The sequence below is a fragment of the Salmo trutta genome, chromosome 3 (genome assembly GCF_901001165.1).
Source record: "Salmo trutta chromosome 3, fSalTru1.1, whole genome shotgun sequence".
Taxonomy (NCBI): domain Eukaryota; kingdom Metazoa; phylum Chordata; class Actinopteri; order Salmoniformes; family Salmonidae; genus Salmo; species Salmo trutta.
In genome coordinates this window covers 1,354,399-1,376,465 of record NC_042959.1, presented here as the reverse complement: position 1 = coordinate 1,376,465, position 22,067 = coordinate 1,354,399, and the positions used below count along the sequence as shown (strand labels likewise).

The window sequence follows — 22,067 nt, the reverse complement described above, 5'->3', positions numbered from 1 at the left end:
CTACCAGACTATCAGGACTGCCAGGAATATCATAGTGATAGATCTGTGTTTATCAAGGGTCAGGGAGAATAGAGTACCAAGGACAGAGTACTGCTGGATAGTAAAAACATTGAGTGCCATGTCAGAAATATGAAATATTGGAGGAAAACCAATGACACACTTTTTAAACCGAAGGGTTCTGTTTAACATTCCTGCTTCAAGGAGGAAACAGGAAACAGGGTGAATGACCAGTAGATCAGGAAGTAGTCTGGGGTATCAACAGTGGAAGACTGCCTGATTGGTTTTACATGACTATTACTGTACAATAGAGAATAACATGTAAATATCTGGTCTGTGCAGATCACTCCCAGCCCAACAATGGAATCAAAATACAGTCAGCTGCTGCAAAATCCCTTACAAATGGAGAAGTACTCACAAAATCCCTTTTAAATAGAGAAGTACTTACAAATCTCTTTAAAATGGAGAAGTACTTACAAAATCCCTTTTAAATTGAGAAGTACTTACAAATGGAGAAGTAGAAGATCTATTCTTGAACAATACTGACAAAATCCCTTCATATTTCTCAAAAGATTGATCTAATAATAAAATAATAAGTTATTTTGGGGGAAAAGAACCAACCTCCGTGTTATTAGGCTTTCATTTATTAATGTAATAATGTATTAATGTATTAATGTAATAATGTAATAATGTAATAATGTGATAATGTATTAATGTAATAATGTATTAATGTAATAATGTATTAATGTAATAATGTATGAATGTATTAATGTAATAATGTATTAATGTAATAATGTAATAATGTGATAATGTAATAATGTATTAATGTAATAATATATGAATGTATTAATGTAATAATGTATTAATGTAATAATGTATTAATGTAATAATGTATTAATGTAATAATGTATTAATGTATTAATGTAATAATGTATTAATGTAATAATGTATGAATGTATTAATGTAATAATGTATTAATGTAATAATGTATGAATGTAATAATGTATTAATGTATTAATGTAATAATGTATTAATGTAATAATGTATGAATGTATTAATGTAATAATGTATTAATGTATTAATGTAATCATGTATTAATGTAATATAATCATATAATCATGTAATCATGTATTAATGTAATCATGTAATCATGTATTAATGTAATATAATCATGTAATCATGTGTTCATGTAATCATGTAATCATATAATCATGTATTCATGTAATAATGTAATCATGTAATCATGTAATCATGTAATCATGTATTAATGTAATATAATCATGTAATCATGTAATCATGTATTCATGTAATCATGTAACAATGTAATAATGTAATAATGTAATCATGTAATCATGTAATCATGTAATCATGTAATAATGTAATCATGTATTCATGTAATAATGTATTCATGTAATTGAGTAGATAAGTAAAAGTAGTAGGCTTTTCCAACCGGTGAAAACATTACACCCACAGTGTGCAGGGTGGCGCTGAGCTGTTGTATTTTCTTTGTGTTGAGTGCAGGGCTTGATTGGCTCACTTAAACTCACTTCCTGTGTTAAATCCCTCTCCGACATGGTGGCACTATATGTATGTGTGTGTCTACGTGTCTCTCAGAGGCGATGACAGTGGGTGGGAGGAATGTCAATTCGCCCCAAATCCAAACATGTTCTATTCCACTTCACTTCAACTTCTAAGTGATCAGTCATCTGAGTGCCTCTGTCCCACACTGCTGCTTCCAGAGGGTCCTGTGTGGTAACCTATTGCCCAACTTGCTGCTCCTTGTCCTTAGAATAATAGAAAAAAAAACACCTGGATTCCCGGACAGGCCTAGACTTCCCTTCCCGTCACTGCTGCTCCTTGAGACCCATCCCTGAGTCTGGGAAAGCCAGCCCTCCAACCAGGAGTACTAGACCCCTGTACCCCCAGAGAACAGTGTGGTTTAGAATACTCCGCCCCGTAGCTCTACAGCTATATAATACTGCAGGCCCAGACCATGTGGTACTAACTATCCCTCCAGGCTTCCAACCCAGCCTGCTCCTCAGAGAGCACTGTGGTCCAGGAGACAGGAAACAGCTTGAGAGGAGCCCAACAGTCAAGGCAATGAGAGGAGGGGGGAACAGGGGAAGAGGGGGGCAGAGGATGGGTGGGGGGGTGAGGGGGGGGGGGGGTAGGAAAAGGGGGGATTTCCTCATACGGCTTAGACACTTTCAAAAGTATACAGCAGCAAGTCAAACCCACCACTCCTTTGTAATGTATCAGTAAAAACACAGCAATCAGTTATTGATACCTAGTCAGTTACTGATACCTAGTCAGTTACTGATACCTAGTCAGTTATTGATACCTAGTCAGTTACTGATACCTAGTCAGTTATTGATACCTAGTCAGTTATTGATACCTAGTCAGTTATTGATACCTAGTCAGTTATGGATACCTAGTCAGTTATTGATACCTAGTCAGTTACTGATACCTAGTCAGTTATTGATACCTAGTCAGTTATTGATACCTAGTCAGTTATTGATACCTAGTCAGTTACTGATACCTAGTCAGTTATTGATACCTAGTCAGTTATTGATACCTAGTCAGTTATTGATACCTAGTCAGTTACTGATACCTAGTCAGTTATTGATACCTAGTCAGTTATTGATACCTAGTCAGTTACTGATACCTAGTCAGTTATTGATACCTAGTCAGTTATTGATACCTAGTCAGTTACTGATACCTTTTTTATTTTATTTATTTTACCAGGTAAGTTGGCTGAGAACACATTCTCATTTACAGCAACGACCTGGGGAATAGTTTCAGGGGAGATGAGGGGGATGAATGAGCTAATTGTAAGCCAATCAGGAATATACCTAGTCAGTTACTGATACCTAGTCAGTTATGGATACCTAGTCAGTTATTGATACCTACAGTTACACCAGTTACACCAGTTACACCAGTTACACCAGTTACATTAGTTACACCAGTTACACCAGTTACACCAGTTACATTAGTTACACCAGTTACACCAGTTACATTAGTTACACCAGTTACACCAGTTACACCAGTTACATTAGTTACACCAGTTACACCAGTTACACCAGTTACATTAGTTACACCAGTTACACCAGTTAGACCAGTTACACCAGTTACATTAGTTACACCAGTTACACCAGTTAGACCAGTTACACCAGTTACACCAGTTACATTAGTTACACCAGTTACACCAGTTACACCAGTTACATTAGTTACACCAGTTACACCAGTTACACCAGTTACATTAGTTACACCAGTTACACCAGTTACACCAGTTACATTAGTTACACCAGTTACACCAGTTACACCAGTTACATTAGTTACACCAGTTACACCAGTTACACCAGTTACACCAGTTACATTAGTTACACCAGTTACATTAGTTACACCAGTTACACCAGTTACATTAGTTACACCAGTTACATTAGTTACACCAGTTACACCCTAGCCACTCCACTACACCAGTTACACCAGTTACCCCAATCCACGCCCGTAGTCACCCACCACGTTACACCAGTTACACCAGTTACATTAGTTACACCAGTTACATTAGTTACACCAGTTACACCAGTTACACCAGTTACACCAGTTACATTAGTTACACCAGTTACACCAGTTACACCAGTTAGACCAGTTAGACCAGTTAGACCAGTTACACCAGTTACACCAGTTACATTAGTTACACCAGTTACACCAGTTAGACCAGTTACACCAGTTACACCAGTTACACAGTACACCAGTTACACCAGTTTACATTAGTTACACCAGTTACACCAGTTACACCAGTTACACCAGTTACATTAGTTACACCAGTTACACCAGTTACACCAGTTACATTAGTTACACCAGTTACACCAGTTACACCAGTTAGACCAGTTACACCAGTTAGACCAGTTACACCAGTTACACCAGTTACATTAGTTACACCAGTTACACCAGTTACACCAGTTACATTAGTTACACCAGTTACATTAGTTACACCAGTTAAACCAGTTACACCAGTTACACCAGTTACATTAGTTACACCAGTTACACCAGTTACACCAGTTACACCAGTTAGACCAGTTAGACCAGTTAGACCAGTTACACCAGTTACACCAGTTACATTAGTTACACCAGTTACACCAGTTAGACCAGTTACACCAGTTACACCAGTTACACCAGTTACACCAGTTACACCAGTTACACCAGTTACATTAGTTACACCAGTTACACCAGTTACACCAGTTACACCAGTTACATTAGTTACACCAGTTACACCAGTTACACCAGTTACATTAGTTACACCAGTTACACCAGTTACACCAGTTACACCAGTTAGACCAGTTACACCAGTTACACCAGTTACACCAGTTACATTAGTTACACCAGTTACACCAGTTACACCAGTTACATTAGTTACACCAGTTACACCAGTTACACCAGTTAGACCAGTTACACCAGTTACACCAGTTACACCAGTTACACCAGTTACATTAGTTACACCAGTTACATTAGTTACACCAGTTAAACCAGTTACACCAGTTACACCAGTTACATTAGTTACACCAGTTACACCAGTTAGACCAGTTACACCAGTTACACCAGTTACACCAGTTACACCAGTTACATTAGTTACATTAGTTACACCAGTTACACCAGTTACATTAGTTACACCAGTTAAACCAGTTACATTAGTTACATTAGTTACACCAGTTACACCAGTTACACCAGTTACATTAGTTACATTAGTTACACCAGTTACATTAGTTACACCAGTTAGACCAGTTACACCAGTTAAACAAGTTGCATTAGTTACATTAGTTACATTAGTTACACCAGTTACATTAGTTACACCAGTTACATCCATTGGGATTAATGAAGTGTCTGTCTGTCCTGTGATTTGCTGATATCTCTCACGGTCTGAGTAAAGCCATGGTGAAGTTGACAGAGATTTTTGTTCTCGTACTGTCTTCTCACCCTGTGAGACCTTACTAGTTAGAGTGAGGGGGTGAGGGTTAGGGTGAGGGGGGTGAGGAGAGAGGGGGTGAGGGTTAGGGTGAGGTTAGGGTGAGGGGGGTGAGGAGAGAGGGGGTGAGGGTTAGGGTGAGGTTAGGGTGAGGAGAGAGGGGGCTTCCCCCTTATTGGGGTGTTAGGGTGAGGAGAGAGGGGGCTTTCCCCTCATTGGGGTGTTAGGGTGAGGAGAGATGGGGCTTTCCCCTTGTTAGGGTGAGGAGAGAGGGGGCTTTCCCCTTATTGGGGCGGGGTAGGGTTAGTGAGAGGAGAGAGGGGCTTTCCCCTTATTGGGGGGGTAGGGTTAGTGAGAGGAGAGAGGGGCTTTCCCCTTATTGGGGGGGTAGGGTTAGTGAGAGGAGAGAGGGGCTTTCCCCTTATTGGGGCGGGGTAGGGTTAGTGGGAGGAGAGAGGGGGCTTTCCCTTATTGGGGCGGGGTAGGGTTAGTGGGAGGAGAGAGGGGGCTTTCCCTTATTGGGGGGGTAGGGTTAGTGAGAGGAGAGAGGGGGCTTTCCCTTATTGGGGGGGTAGGGTTAGTGAGAGGAGAGAGGGGGCTTTCCCTTATTGGGGGTAGGGTTAGTGAGAGGAGAGAGGGGGCTTTCCCCTTATTGGGGGGGTAGGGTGAGGAGAGAGGGGGCTTTCCCCTTATTGGGGGGGTAGGGTTAGTGAGAGGAGAGAGGGGGCTTTCCCCTTATTGGGGGGTAGGGTTAGTGAGAGGAGAGAGGGGGCTTTTCCTTATTGGGGGTGTTTATCGAAACAAAACAAACATTTATTGTGGAACTGGGATGCCTGGGAGTGCATTCCGATGAAGATCATCAAAGGTAAGGGAATATTTATAATGTTATTTCTGACTTTTGTTGACTCCACAACATGGCGGGTATCTGTATGGCTTCTTTTGGTGTCTGAGCGCCGTACTCAGATTATCGCATGGTGTGCTTTTGCCGTAAAGTTTTTTGAAATCTGACACAGCGGTTGCATTAAGGAGAAGTGTATCTTTAATTCTATGTAAAACACTTGTATCTTATATCAACGTTTATGATGAGTATTTCTGTAAATTGATGTGCTCATTCACCGGAAGTTTTGGAGGTAAAACATTTCTGAACATTACACACTGTATGTAAAATGTTTTTTTTGGATATAAATATCAACTTTATCGAGCAAAACATACATGAATTGTGTAAGATTGAGTCCTGGGAGTGTCATCTGAAGAATATCGTCAAAGGTTAGTGATTAATTTTAGCTGTATTTCTGTTTTTTGTGACGCCTGTCCTTGCTTGGAAAATGGCTGTGTGGTTTTTCTTGTCTAGGTGCTGTCCTAACATAATCTAGTGTTTTGCTTTCGCCGTAAAGCCTTTTTGAAATCGGACACTGTGGTTGGATTAACGAGAAGTTTATCTTTAAACTGGTGTATAATACTTGTGTGTTTGAGAAATTTGAATTATGTGATTTTTGTTGTTTTAAATTTGGCGCCCTGCTATTTCATTGGCTGTTAGCGGAACGTCTGTCCTCAACAGGTTTTAATCAGCATTTTGTAACGTCCATCTCAGTCTGCTGACCTAAACCCCATTTGAAAGACTGTGGTTTGAATTGAAGAGGGTAGTCAATAAGACCAGATGAAGGATATCAACGATCTGGAAAGATTCTCCAAGGAGGAACGAGTTAAGATTCCTCCCAATGTGTTCTCCAACTCAGAAAAAGGCTCAGCGCCGTTACCCTCGAAAGGTGAGGTATTGATAAGGCTCAGTGCCGTTATTCTCGACAGGTGAGGTATTGATAAGGCTCAGTGCCGTTCTCCTCGACAGGTGAGGTATTGATAAGGCTCAGTGCCGTTCTCCTCGACAGGTGAGGTATTGATAAGGCTCAGTGCCGTTCTCCTCGACAGGTGAGGTATTGATAAGGCTCAGTGCCGTTCTCCTCGACAGGTGAGGTATTGATAAGGCTCAGTGCCGTTCTCCTCGACAGGTGAGGTATTGATAAGGCTCAGTGCCGTTATCCTCGACAGGTGAGGTATTGATAAGGCTCAGTGCCGTTATCCACGACAGGTGAGGTATTGATAAGGCTCAGTGCCGTTCTCCTCGACAGGTGAGGTATTGATAAGGCTCAGTGCCGTTACCCTCGACAGGTGAGGTATTGATAAGGCTCAGTGCCGTTATCCTCGACAGGTGAGGTATTGATAAGGCTCAGTGCCGTTACCCTCGACAGGTGAGGTATTGATAAGGCTCAGTGCCGTTCTCCTCGACAGGTGAGGTATTGATAAGGCTCAGTGCCGTTATCCTCGACAGGTGAGGTATTGATAAGGCTCAGTGCCGTTCTCCTCGACAGGTGAGGTATTGATAAGGCTCAGTGCCGTTATCCTCGACAGGTGAGGTATTGATAAGGCTCAGTGCCGTTATCCACGACAGGTGAGGTATTGATAAGGCTCAGTGCCGTTCTCCTCGACAGGTGAGGTATTGATAAGGCTCAGTGCCGTTCTCCTCGACAGGTGAGGTATTGATAAGGCTCAGTGCCGTTCTCCTCGACAGGTGAGGTATTGATAAGGCTCAGTGCCGTTATCCTCGACAGGTGAGGTATTGATAAGGTATTGAAAACAGGGTCGGTAATTAGTACTAAAAAGTATTACTTGTTAAACAAAATCTCTTTCTCTGAGTGACTGTATTAGTGTTAGTATAATTTGCCCATATAGTTCAGTATTTAAATGATTTATTTTATACAGTCATTTTTGTTGATCTTTATCAATGGGGGGTGAATAATTTGGGAGCCCACTGTGTATAGTGACTGGCCTAGGTGTGTCTCTGAACTCAGTGCCTTTAAAAGCATTTATTTGATGTTATGTAGGGACAGAGACGAATGGGAATGGTATTGACCTTCATGAACCTCCACCAAAGGAAATGGAACTTGAAGATGAAAGCTGAATAATGACTTTAGGTAATGATCTAATAACTTGTCCTCCAATTTCTCCATATGTGGGAAATGTCTCAACTCCTTTATTTGATATTAAACAGATGTTATATAATTGTGACAGAGATTATTAAAACTGAAATGGTCCTGAGTTGATCCAATCATTCCATTAGACAGTAGTTATGTTGTGTGTCTTGTAGCCCGTGTCTTCCCGTGGATAGTCAATTAAACTCAGAGCGGCAGAGTAACCAGCTCAGTCTAGAACACTGTGTTTCAGATTCGGTATCTGCCTGGGAGAGGAGTACAGAGAAGCTTACTGTTTCTTTAAAGTCATGGAGAGGATAGAGAGAGAGAGAGAGAGAGAGGATACTGAAGAGAGGAGGGGGGGGGCACAGTGCACCAGTTAGCACTGCTGTTTAGAGAGAGAGGGAGAGACAGAGAGAGAGAGAGAGAGAGAGAGAGAGAGAGAGAGAGAGACAGAGGGAGAGAGAGAGAGAGAGAGAGAGAGCAGCCTGCCTGCCTGCCTGATCGTCACATTTCTTGCAGAGATAACATTACAGAGAATGTCCATGCTTCATTAAGGAGACACAGCGCTGTTCAAATGGTTCAGAAATACCAGGACTAAAAAGGCATATAAGTAGCTCTTTGACACACCATATTGGACATAAATGGATGGACAGAGAGACATTGCATTCAGAATTCACTTGTCAACCAGTGAGACGCATCAGTGGATATAATGGGCAACACAACACATAAACCTTTAGGTAAGATCTAAGACCTTCTGTTTTTAATCATCATAAACAGCATAATAATGAATGTTCACACAGCTCTCCGTCTCTATTTCATAATTGAGAGCACTTAGCAATACAGCGCGCCTTTTTGCGGTGTTGATAAAGACGGTTAACGGAGAACCGAAGCGGGCAGTTCGAGCTGCGCAGCACCGTGACGACCGACGGCAGCCGTGCAGCTCTCCCGTGCGCGGGAAAGACGAGAGTGTGATTCTCGACGATGTCTTATGCTAAACCTAGTTTTTCAAAGTCTCTAACTTGTAATTGATTTATTTACATTATATTTTTTTGTATTGTTAAATCAGTTTTTTATTTGATTTGATCTCCAATGCGTGGCAGACACAGAGAATCCCCAATGTGTATCAGATGAAATCAACAGAAGTTAAATCTTGTGTTTCCTATTGCTATGTGTTTCCGGTTATATTTAGTATTTATTTTTAGGCACTTTTTTCCAATATGTTTTAATGTTGTAATTTATTTATTAATATATATCTGTATGTAATGATATTGTAATAACAACTGTTATTCATCTGGTCTTATTGCTCTAAACATTTTAAGCCGTGTTAACTTCCCAGCTCATTTACATTTTACATTTTAGTCATTTAGCAGAGGCTCTTATCCAGAACGACTTACAGTAGAGTGAATACATTTTATTACTAGCTAGTTGCCTTGTAGTTTAGCCATATAAGATTAGTTTGCAAAGCAAGCTGTGGTTTTCTAAATACTATAACCATTGTTTCCATTTTAGATAAGCCCAGGTTCATAGAGGTGAACCAGTGATTTACCCTAACACACACACACACACACACACACACACACACACACACACACACACACACACACACACACACACACACACACACACACACACACACACATACACACACACACACTCCTTCTCCTACTCGATCAGTTTGCACCCACAACTGATATCAGCTGACAGTGGATCAGGCCTCACCATGTCGACTGTTAGTCGGACAGATACTGTAGGCACGTGAAAAGCAGAAGCGTAACTGTCAATAAATAATCTGGTTCCCAGACACTTCTGTCCAAAAAGAGTCTGGTGGACCGACGTGTCAAACTTGACCTTTCGTTAGCAAATAAAAAGACCTTAATCGGCATAATCTACGAATCATCTCCAACAGCGTCGTCCACTTACCCTCCCCTGTACGGGTCTTCCATACTTGTCGTAAATCCATTTGAAGCCACGCCTCGCAGTCCTGTGATTCGCTATTGTTAAATTAAATTACCCATAACTCAGACTGATGATACAAGTCTATAGTCTCTATCCTCATGATGATACCAGTCTATAGTCTCTACCCTCCTGATGATACCAGTCTATAGTCTCTACCCTCCTAGTGATACCAGTCTATAGTCTCTACCCTCCTGATGATACCAGTCTATAGTCTCTACCCTCCTGATGATACCAGTCTATAGTCTCTACCCTCCTGATGATACCAGTCTATAGTCTCCACCCTCCTGGTGATACCAGTCTATAGTCTCTACCCTCCTGGTGATACCAGTCTATAGTCTCTACCCTCCTGATGATACCAGTCTATAGTCTCTACCCTCCTGATGATACCAGTCTATAGTCTCTACCCTCCTGATGATACCAGTCTATAGTCTCTACCCTCCTGATGATACCAGTCTATAGTCTCTACCCTCCTGATGATACCAGTCTATAGTCTCCACCCTCCTGGTGATACCAGTCTATAGTCTCTACCCTCCTGGTGATACCAGTCTATAGTCTCTACCCTCCTGATGATACCAGTCTATAGTCTCTACCCTCCTGATGATACCAGTCTATAGTCTCTACCCTCCTGATGATACCAGTCTATAGTCTCTACCCTCCTGATAATACCAGTCTATAGTCTCTCCCTTCCCGCAGAATCTACGGGGAGAGCTCAAAAATTCAAGTCCCTTGGGTGCTGCCATAGAGTTACATTAGAAGTGGCCATCCAATGAAGACTCAAGGTCATTGGCCACAGATAAAATGTATTCAAATCACGTTATATCTACAGTAGCTTTGATTGGACCGATCATGTCAACGTCATACTTTCAAAATCTCAGCTAGCAGTCATCATCATGAGTCAATTTGACAATCTACTGGCAAATCCGTTGTAATCCTTGTCATTTGAAGAGAAATAATGAAGATAAATTAGAAATAAAACGTTTTTGGTGCTCATTGGACATAAACATTACACAACAAGTTGGAAATCGCAAATTCAACAATGAGTGTTTTTTAAGGAATCATTGGCTAACTGCTCCGATTGGGAAAATATGTTTTGAACGGTCATCCAACTCGGAATTCCAAGTTGGGAACTCAGACGTCTTTTAAAAATATATATATTTAACTAGGCAAGTCAGTTAAGAACAAATTCTTATTTACAATGATGACCTACCCCAGATAACATTAGGCCAATTGTGCACCACCCTATGGGACTCCCAATCACAGCCAGATGTGAAACAGCCTGGATTCGAACCAGGGACTGTAGTGACTCCTCTTGCACTGAGATGCAGTGCCTTAGACAGCTGTGCCACTCAGGAACTTTCTAGAGCTCTGACCTGAAGATCACTAACGTCATGATTCAACGTTGTTTTTCTTCGAGTTCCCAGTTGTCATGAAAGCACCAAAAAAACAGAAAATGACAGACTTTGATGACAAAGCTTAACAACAAAATTTCTCCGCAAAAGAACATCGCGCCACCATCCTGTTCAAGTGAGCACAGCACAACAAGGTGAATCCAAATATGTCTTGTATGCTGCTGCATAAATGATGTAATATGCCAGGGAGATATGTATACTGTAGCTAAGACAGTAATACTAAGTGTATGTTGTGTAGTAAGCTGTTAGTAGCCCATGTGCCTCACCCTAATAATTTGGTTTCTTTTCCCCTCATAACTTAGCCTACTGTTCTAACTTGGTGGTGCACATGTAGCCTATAGCCTGTTTTTAGAGAAATGTCATCATCGAATAATGTAAGAATTTTCATTGTGTGCTTATATGCCCCCTTTATTTATCCTACATTTCTGACTTGGTGTACAGGGAGAATACTGTAAGAACGGCCCATGTTCTGAATTCTGTCGCTGTACATTTCAAAAGTGCTGAACAAGTCCGTCGTCGACTTGCTCATTAATGTCTTAACCGAAATTACGGATTGCCTCTAATCCGCTCATCGTTCCTTTATGACATAGTTTGTACATCATTTTTAATATTTTTTTATTTCAGCTTCATATAACCAGGTAGGCTAGTTGAGAACAAGTTCCCATTTACAACTGCGACCTGGCCAAGATAAAGCATTGCAGTGCGACACAAACAACAACACAGAGTTACACATTTACATCTCAGTTGTCAGTAGAAACCCCATTTGTTTAAGCAAGTCAGCCATATCAGCTGTTATTTTAAAGGCAGTAAATGAGGCTGAATTAACTGTTTCGCTGCCAGACAAGGCTCCGCTGATAGCCAGGTGTAGCAGTGGTAAGGTGTAGGGGCTGTTGCGACTCCTGTTGGGTCTCTGCTGTTGGGACAGCTTTATGTAGGCCCTAGCAGTTTGTGGACACCGTTTGTCACCGTTACAGTGTAATTAATGTATTGTTTAGTGTTGTGTTGTGTAGTGGCTTTGCTGGCATGCATAATAAAAATAATACAAAATTTGCACCACCAAAATGTACATGCTAAAATCGCCACTGGATACTATGTTTGGGAATTACACTTGGATGCACGGTTCTGCCTCAAATCCTCATACCTGACCAAACCTGACTAATACCCAACCATACCTGACCAAACCTGACCAATACCCAACCATACCTGACCAAACCTGACGAATACCCAACCATACCTGACCAAACCTGACGAAAACCCAACCATACCTGACCAAACCTGACGAATACCCAACCATACCTGACCATACCTGACCAATACCCAACCAAACCTGACCATACCTGACCAATACCCAACCATACCTGACCATACCTGACCAATACCCAACCATACCTGACCAATACCCAACCATACCTGACCAAACCTGACGAATACCCAACCAAACCTGACCAAACCTGACCAATACCCAACCAAACCTGACCAATACCCAACCATACCTGACCAATACCCAACCATACCTGACCAAACCTGACGAATACCCAACCATACCTGACCAAACCTGACCAATACCCAACCAAACCTGACCAATACCCAACCATACCTGACCATACCTGACCAATACCCAACCAAACCTGACCAAACCTGACCAATACCCAACCAAACCTGACCAATACCCAACCATACCTGACCATACCTGACCAAACCTGACGAATACCCAATCATACCTGACCAAACCTGACCAATACCCAACCAAACCTGACCAAACCTGACCAATACCCAACCATACCTGACCAAACCTGACGAATACCCAATCAAACCTGACCAAACCTGACGAATACCCAACCATACCTGACCAAACCTGACCAATACCCAACCATACCTGACCAATACCCAACCAAACCTGACCAATACCCAACCATACCTGACCAAACCTGACCAATACCAACCATACCTGACCAATACCCAACCATACCTGACCAAACCTGACGAATACCCAATCATACCTGACCAATACCCAACCATACCTGACCAAACCTGACGAATACCCAACCACACCTGACCAATACTCAACCATACCTGAACATACCTGACCAAACCTGACCAATACCCAACCATACCTGACCAAACCTGACCAATACCCAACCATACCTGACCAAACCTGACGAATACCCAACCATACCTGACCAATACCCAACCATACCTGAACATACCTGACCAAACCTGACCAATACCCAACCATACCTGAACATACCTGACCAAACCTGACCAATACCCAACCATACCTGAACATACCTGACAGAGATTTCTCTCAAAAGGGTCTAGTGACCAGATCAAGGTATTGTAGTAAGCAGTCAAACATCCACCATGCTGGAGAATGAAGCATAAGCCACGCCAAGAGGACATAAAGAAGGTTATCGCGTTGTAGAATAGAGGACCAACCAACGACACGATAGAAGCACCACAGTGTTTATTTAAGCAGTAAGGCCCGAGGGGGTATGATATATGGCAAATATACCACGGCTAAGGGCTGTTCTTATGCACGACGCAACGCAGAGTGCCTGGACACAGCCCTTAACCGTGGTATATTGGCCATATATCACAAACCCCCCGAGGTGCCTTATTGCTGTTATAAAGTGGTTACCAACGTAATTAGAGCAGTAGAAATGTGTTTTGTCATACCCGTTGTAAACGGTCATAGACCGTTATCTAGACATTATCTCATATTTCTTTTAGACAAACATTTTGTTTTCAACAGCAGGAGATTTGTATAAACCTTGCTGTATGTCTCACCGACATTTGCAACATTGTTTCAATATTAAAATTTGATCTCCAGCTGTCCCATATTGTAACACGAGTCGTACAAAGGGGACCAAGGCGCGGCGTGTTTACTGCTCATATTTTACTTTATTGAAACACTAATAACAAAAACAACAAAATGACTGACAACAGTCCCGTCAGGTGAAACATACACTAAACAGGAAACAACTACCCACAAACAACAGGGGGAAAAAAAACACCCCTACTACATATGACCTCCAATTAGAGGCAACGAGGAACAGCTGCCTCCAGTTGAAGGTCAACCCAATAAACCCCAACCTAGATAAAGACAATCTAGAAATCCAACATAGAAATGGAGAACATAGAACGAACACAAACACACCCTCTGTCACGCCCTGACCACTCTCCCATAGAAAATAACAACTTATTTTGGTCAGGACGTGACACATAGTGACGAACGTGTCGGGAGTCGGGACGAGACAGACAGACAGACAGGCAGGCAACGTTTCTCAGCCAGTGGAAATCATGAATCAGCATCATTTTTATCGATACAGTGCCTTGCGAAAGTATTCGGCCCACTTGAACTTTTCAACCTTTTGCCACATTTCAGGCTTCAAACATAAAGATATAAAACTGTAATTTTTTGTGAAGAATCAACAACAAGTGGGACACAATCATGAAGTGGAACGAAATTTATTGGATATTTCAAACTTTTTTAACAAATAAAAAACTGAAAAATTGTCCGTGCAAAATTATTCAGCCCCTTTACTTTCAGTGCAGCAACAATCAGTCGGACAACAATCAGTCGTATACTGCACAAATCTGGCCTTTATGGAAGAGTGGCAAGAAGAAAGCCATTTCTTAAAGATATCCATAAAAAGTGTCGTTTAAAGTTTGCCACTAGCCACCTGGGAGACACACCAAACATGTGGAAGAAGGTGCTCTGGTCAGATGAAACCAAAATCGAACTTTTTGGCAACAATGCAAAACATTATGTTTGGCGTAAAAGCAACACAGCGCATCACCCTGAACACACCATCCCCACTGTCAAACATGGTGGTGGCAGCATCATGGTTTGGGCCTGCTTTTCTTCAGCAGGGGCAGGGAAGATGGTTAAAATTGATGAGAAGATGGATGGAGCCAAATACAGGACCATTCTGGAAGAAAACCTGATGGAGTCTGCAAAAGACCTGAGACTGGGACGGAGATTTGTCTTCCAACAAGACAATGATCCAAAACATACAGCAAAATCTACAATGGAATGGTTCACAAATAAACATATCCAGGTGTTAGAATGGCCAAGTCAAAGTCCAGACCTGAATCCAATCGAGAATCTGTTGAAAGAACTGAAAACTGCTGTTCACAAACGCTCTCCATCCAACCTCACTGAGCTCGAGCTGTTTTGCAAGGAGGAATGGGCAAAAATTTCAGTCTCTCGATGTGCAAAACTGATAGAGACATACCCCAAGCGACTTACAGCTGTAATCGCAGTAAAAGGTGGCGCTACAAAGTATTAACTTAAGGGGGCTGAATAATTTTGCACGCCCAATTTTTCAGTTTTTTATTTGTTAAAAAAGTTTGAAATATCCAATAAATTTCGTTCCACTTCATGATTGTGTCCCACTTGTTGTTGATTCTTCACAAAAAATTACAGTTTTATATCTTTATGTTTGAAGCCTGAAATGTGGCAAAAGGTCGAAAAGTTCAAGGGGGCCGAATACTTTCGCAAGGCACTGTATATACAAAGAAATGTCAATTGAAAAAAGGTCAAGTGAAACAAAGTGCAGCTGGTTTGCAGTCTTTCCATCTTCAGTTTGAAGTGATTGTGTTAGCTGTGTTGTTGGCTGTGTTGTTGGCTGTGTTGTTGGCTGTGTTGTTGGCTGTGTTGTTGGCTGTGTTATTGGCTGTGTTGTTAGCTGTGTTGTTAGCTGTGCTGTTGGCTGTGTGGTTGGCTGTGTGGTTGGCTGTGTGGTTGGCTAGCTCCTCTGAACAACAGTGTCCTGATGAGAGAGCATATTTTCTATGCCAGGTGAAATCACACCTCATTAGCTCATTGTTATAGATGTATGCAATTAAATGTCACTAGAAAACAGCTTAAACAAATGCAAATCAGCTACTTTGCTGTTATTCTGTCTGCACTGTTTGACGTGACTGTAAGTTAGCCATAGTTGGCTAGCTAGCAAGCAAGGGACAAGAACGTTGCCAGCCAGTATGGCAATGGAACATTTAGAACAAACGACTGGGTCGCGTCCATAGATACAGAACAAAAAGACTGAATGACTGGGTCGCGTCCATAGATACAGAACAAATAGACTGAACGACTGGGTCGCGTCCATAGATACAGAACAAAAAGACTGAACGACTGGGTCACGTCCATAGATACAGAACAAAAAGACTTTACGACTGGGTCGCGTCCATAGATACAGAACAAATAGACTGAACGACTGGGTCGCGTCCATAGATACAGAACAAAAATACTTTACGACTGGGTCACGTCTAAAGATACAGAACAAAATGACTGAACGACTGGGTCGCGTCTCTGACAACCAAACCGATAGAACGAACAACCAGCCGGCTTCAAATCAAATCAAATGTTATTTGTCACATGCGCCGAATACAACAGGTCTGGTCCTTACAGTGAAATGCTTACTTAACCAACAATGCAGTTTTAAACTGCTCGCTTCGAAGCACAGTCATCCAGAACAACTCTCGCGCATGTTCAGTGTTGCTTGCCTCGAAGCGAGCATAAATGGCATTTACCTCGTCTGGTAGGCTCTGGGCAGCTCGTGTCTGGGTTTCCCTTTGTAGTCCGTAATAGTTTTCAAGCCCTGTCACATCCGACGAGCGTCAGAGCCGGTGTAGTACGATTCAATCTTAGTCCTGTATTGATGCTTTGCTTGTTTGGTGGTTCGTCTGAGGGCATAGCGGGATTTCTTATAAGTGTCCGGATTAGTGTCCCGCTCCTTGAAAGCGGCAGCTCTAGCCTTTAGCTCAATGCAGATGTTGCCTGTAATCCACGGCTTCTGGTTGGGATATGTACGTACAGTCACTGTGGGGACGACATCGTCGATTCACTTATTGATAAAGCCAATGACTGAGGTAGTATACTCCTCAATGCCATTGGATGAATCACGGAACCTATTCTAGTCTGTGCAGCAAAACAGTCCTGTAATGTAGCATCCACTTCATCTGATCACTTCCGTATTGAGCGAGTCACTGGTACTTCCTGCTTTAGTTTTTGCTTGTAAGCAGGAATCAGGAGGATAGAATTGTGTGCGGTCTTAGTGCCAGCATCGTTCTGTGGTGGTAAATAGACGGCTACGAATAATATAGATGAGAACTCTCTTGGTAGATAATGTGGTCTATAGCTTATCATGAGGTACTCTACCTCAGGCAAGCAATACCTCGAGACTTCTTTAAAATTATACATCGCGCACCAGCTGTTATTGACAAAAAGACACAAACCTCAACCCCTCGTCTTACCAGACGTAGCGTCTCTGTTCTGCCGGTGCACGGAAAATCCCTCCAGCTCTATATTATCCGTGTCGTCGTTCAGCCACGACTCGGTGAAACATAAGATATTACCGTTTTTACTGTCCCGTTGGATAATCGTAATCATAGGTCATACATTTTATTTTCCAATGACTGCATGTTAGCTAGTAGAACGGATGGCACTGGGAGTTTATTCACTCGCCTACGGATTCTCAGAAGGCAGCCCGATCTGCGTCCTCTTTTCCTCCGTCTTACAGGCTGTATACTACATATGGGTTACAGGCTGTATACTGTATATGGGTTACAGGCTGTATACTGTATATGGGTTACAGGCTGTATACTCTATATGGGTTACAGGCTGTATATGGGTTAGAGGCTGTATATGGGTTACAGGCTGTATATGGGTTACAGGCTGTATATGGGTTACAGGCTGTTTATGGGTTACAGGCTGTATATGGGTTACAGGCTGTATATGGGTTACAGGCTGTATATGGGTTACAGGCTGTATACTGTATATGGGTTACAGGCTGTATAGTGTATATGGGTTACTGGCTGTATGGGTTACAGGCTGTATAGTGTATATGGGTTACAGGCTGTATGGGTTACAGGCTGTATAGTGTATATGGGTTACAGGCTGTATGGGTTACAGGCTGTATAGTGTATATGGGTTACAGGCTGTATGGGTTACAGGCTGTATAGTGTATATGGGTTACAGGCTGTATAGTGTATATGGGTTACAGGCTGTATACTGTATATGGGTTACAGGCTGTATACTGTATATGGGTTACAGGCTGTATAGTGTATATGGGTTACAGGCTTTATGGGTTACAGGCTGTATAGTGTATATGGGTTACAGGCTGTATGGGTTACAGGCTGTATAGTGTATATGGGCTACAGGCTGTATGGGTTACAGGCTGTATAGTGTATATGGGTTACAGGCTGTATAGTGTATATGGGTTACAGGCTGTATACTGTATATGGGTTACAGGCTGTATACTGTATATGGGTTACAGGCTGTATACTGTATATGGGTTACAGGCTGTATACTGTATATGGGTTACAGGCTGTATAGTGTATATGGGTTACAGGCTTTATGGGTTACAGGCTGTATAGTGTATATGGGTTACAAGCTGTATGGGTTACAGGCTGTATAGTGTATATGGGTTACAGGCTGTATGGGTTACAGGCTGTATAGTGTATATGGGTTACAGGCTGTATAGTGTATATGGGTTACAGGCTGTATACTGTATATGGGTTACAGGCTGTATACTGTATATGGGTTACAGGCTGTATGGGTTACATCCATGTCAACGAGGGTTTATTTTTGCCTGTCCTCATCAACTAGGTATTTTATCATGTCATTGTGTCAATGGGCTGGAAGACTCAATGAGCTTCCGGTAACCATTAACCAATTAACCAATTAACCAATTAACCATTAACCAATTAACCAATTAACCAATCCCTCTCCTCTCTTCTTATTCTGTTATTGCCTCCTCCCAGAAGATGTGACTCTACAGCCCCACCCTGTGGTGAGCAGGCAGTACTTCACCCTGCAGGGTGGCAGCGGTGGGGGTTCGGGGGTAGAGAGGCGGACGTCGGCCTCCCCAGTGATCCTCAGTCTGGAGTCGCCCAGGTTCCACCCTCAGGCCAAGGGGAAGAACATCAGGCTGGACGGTCAGCTGAGACGAGCTACCAGGAAGAACAGCTTCTGCAATGGAATCACCTTCAGCCAACGACCTGTTAGACTCTATCAGAAGGTAAGACCCTAACCCTGATATACCCTAACCCTGATATACCCTAACCCTGATATACCCTAACCCTGATATACCCTAACCCTGATATAGCCTAACCCTGATATACCCTGACCCTGATATACCCTGACCCTGATATACCCTGACCCTGATATACCCTAACCTTAACCCTGATATACCCTAACCCTGATATAGCCTAACCCTGATATACCCTAACCCTAACCCTGATAAACCCTAACCCTGATATACCCTGACCCTGATATACCCTAACCTTAACCCTGATATACCCTAACCCTGACCCTGATATACACTAACCCTGATATACCCTAACCCTGATATACCCTAACCCTAACCCTGAGAAACCCTAACCCTAATTTTGATCTCTCTCTCTCTCTCCATAGTTATAAATCAGCTAATGCTGATTGAATGCTGATTGAATGCTGTACACTGTTTCACTGAGTCAACTTCCTGTGTGATCATTCCAATCCCCACTCCTTCCCAGGTGCGTCTGCGTCTGTCCGGTGTTCACAACGGCTGGAGCGGCGCTCTGCGGTTCGGTTTCACCAGTCTGGACCCTAGCGAGCTCAACTCCTCCAACATCCCCAAGTACGCCTGTCCGGACCTGGTGACGAGGCCGGGTTACTGGGCCAAAGCCCTGCCGGAACGCCTGGCGATCCGCAACAACGTCCTGTCCTTCTGGGCCGACAGACACGGCCGTGTGTTCTACAGTATCAACGAGGAGGAACCCGTCCTCTTCCATTGTGGTCTGAGTATAGGATGTCCTCTCTGGGCCATCATAGACATCTATGGTCTCACCCAAGAGGTTACACTGCTAGGTAAGTCTCTGCCTTGTTAAATAAATAGTCTTTTTTTCTATCTTAGGGTTCCAACAACAGCATAACATTGGCCCAACGTTATTGTTGACAGGTCACAGAGTCTTGTCAAGTAATTCCTTCCTAACCAAAGGGTTGTACTCTGAGAGAAGATGTAGCAGGACGATATTACACTGCAGCTGTAGAACAACAAGACTAGGAGTCAGAGAGAAAGGCAGGTTGTCGTGGTCAGAAACTTCAGTAGCCCCTCATTAGGACCACAACCAATCACAGCTGAGTTGAGCTGTTCCCCTAAAAGGCCAACCAATCACAGCTGAGTTGAGCTGTTCCCCTAAAAGGCCAACCAATCACAGCTGAGTTGAGCTGTCCTCTAAAAGGACAACCAATTACAGCTGAGTTGAGCTGTTCCCTTAAAAGGCCAACCAATCACAGCTGAGTTGAGCTGTTCCACTAAAAGGCCAACCAATCACAGCTGAGTTGAGCTGTTCCCTAAAAGGACAACCAATCACAGCTGAATTGAGCTGTTCCCTAAAAGGCCAACCAATCACAGCTGAGTTGAGCTGTTCTCCTAAAAGGCCAACCAATCACAGCTGAGTTGAGCTGTTCTCCTAAAAGGCCAACAAATCACAGCTGAGTTGAGCTGTTCCCTAAAAGGCCAACCAATCACAGCTGAGTTGAGCTGTTCCCTTAAAAGGCCAACCAATCACAGCTGAGTTGAGCTGTTCCCTTAAAAGGCCAACCAATCACAGCTGAGTTGAGCTGTTCCCTAAAAGGCCAACCAATCACAGCTGAGTTGAGCTGTTCCCTTAAAAGGCCAACCAATCACAGCTGAGTTGAGCTGTTCCCTAAAAGGCCAACCAATCACAGCTGAGTTGAGCTGTTCTCCTAAAAGGCCAACCAATCACAGCTGAGCTGAGCTGTCCCCTAAAAGGACAACCAATCACAGCTGAGTTGATTTGGGTATGTCATTTTAGGCGAAAATGGAAAAAAAGGGTCTGATCCTTAAGAGGTTCTAAGGGCTCTTAGTCGTTCCGTCAACGGGACAGTTGTAAATCATGCAGCGCCTTTTGTCACGTTCGTTGATTTTTTAGAGAAACAACAAATGTCGGTACATATACAGTTGAAGTCGGAAGTTTACATACACTTACGTTGGAGTCATTAAAACTCGTTTTTCAACCACTACACAAATTTCTTGTTAACAAACTATAGTTTTGGCAAGTCAGTTAGGACGTCTACTTTGTGCATGACACAAGTCATTTTTCCAACAATTGTTTACAGACATATTATTTCACTTATAATTCACTGTATCACAATTCCAGTGGGTCAGAAGTTTACATACACTAAGTTGACTGTGCCTTTAAACAGCTTGGAAAATTCCAGAAAATGATGTCATCGCTTTAGAAGCTTCTGATAGGCTAATTGACATAATTTCAGTCAATTGGAGGTGTACCTGTGGATGTATTTCAAGGCCTACCTTCAAACTCAATGCCTCTTTGCTTGACATTGTGGGAAAATCTAAATAAATCAGCCAAGACCTCAGAAAACAAATTGTAGACCTCCACAAGTCTGGTTCATCCTTGGGAGAATTTTCCAAACATCTGAAAGTACCACGTTCATCTGTACAAGCAATAGTACGCAAGTATAAACACCATGGGACCACGCAGCCGTCATACCGCCCAGGAAGGAGACACGTTCTGTCTCCTAGAGATGAACGTACTTTTGTGCGAAAAATGCAAATAAATAAAGAAAAATGTAATATGAATGCAAATGTCTCCTTCACGATTTGCTCAAATGTACCTGGGTGACTTCACACTAAATGTCATGTAGTTCGCTCATACTTTAAGTTATCCGTCTGAAACTTTGCACATACACTGCTTCCCTCTTGTGGACACCATCAGAATTACAACCAGAGTGATGGCTAG

At 42.5% G+C, this 22,067-nt stretch overlaps 1 protein-coding gene across 6 annotated transcripts in view; it reads left to right on the top strand.

Moving 5' to 3' along the window:
* The first annotated feature begins 8,365 nt into the window (after window positions 1-8,365).
* neurl1b (neuralized E3 ubiquitin protein ligase 1B) overlaps window positions 8,366-22,067 on the top strand; it is a 32,466-nt gene continuing 18,764 nt past the window's right edge. For 3 of the 6 annotated variants that reach the window (XM_029720028.1, XM_029720038.1, XM_029720043.1), the window contains exons 1-3: window positions 8,366-8,666; window positions 19,062-19,318; window positions 19,815-20,148. In XM_029720028.1, the coding sequence (XP_029575888.1) occupies window positions 8,639-8,666; window positions 19,062-19,318; window positions 19,815-20,148 (619 nt within the window). In that variant the 5' untranslated portion in view covers window positions 8,366-8,638. The remainder of the gene's footprint in view (window positions 8,667-19,061; window positions 19,319-19,814; window positions 20,149-22,067) is intronic. The other 3 variants (XR_003870286.1, XM_029720013.1, XM_029720051.1) reach the window with 2 other exon arrangements.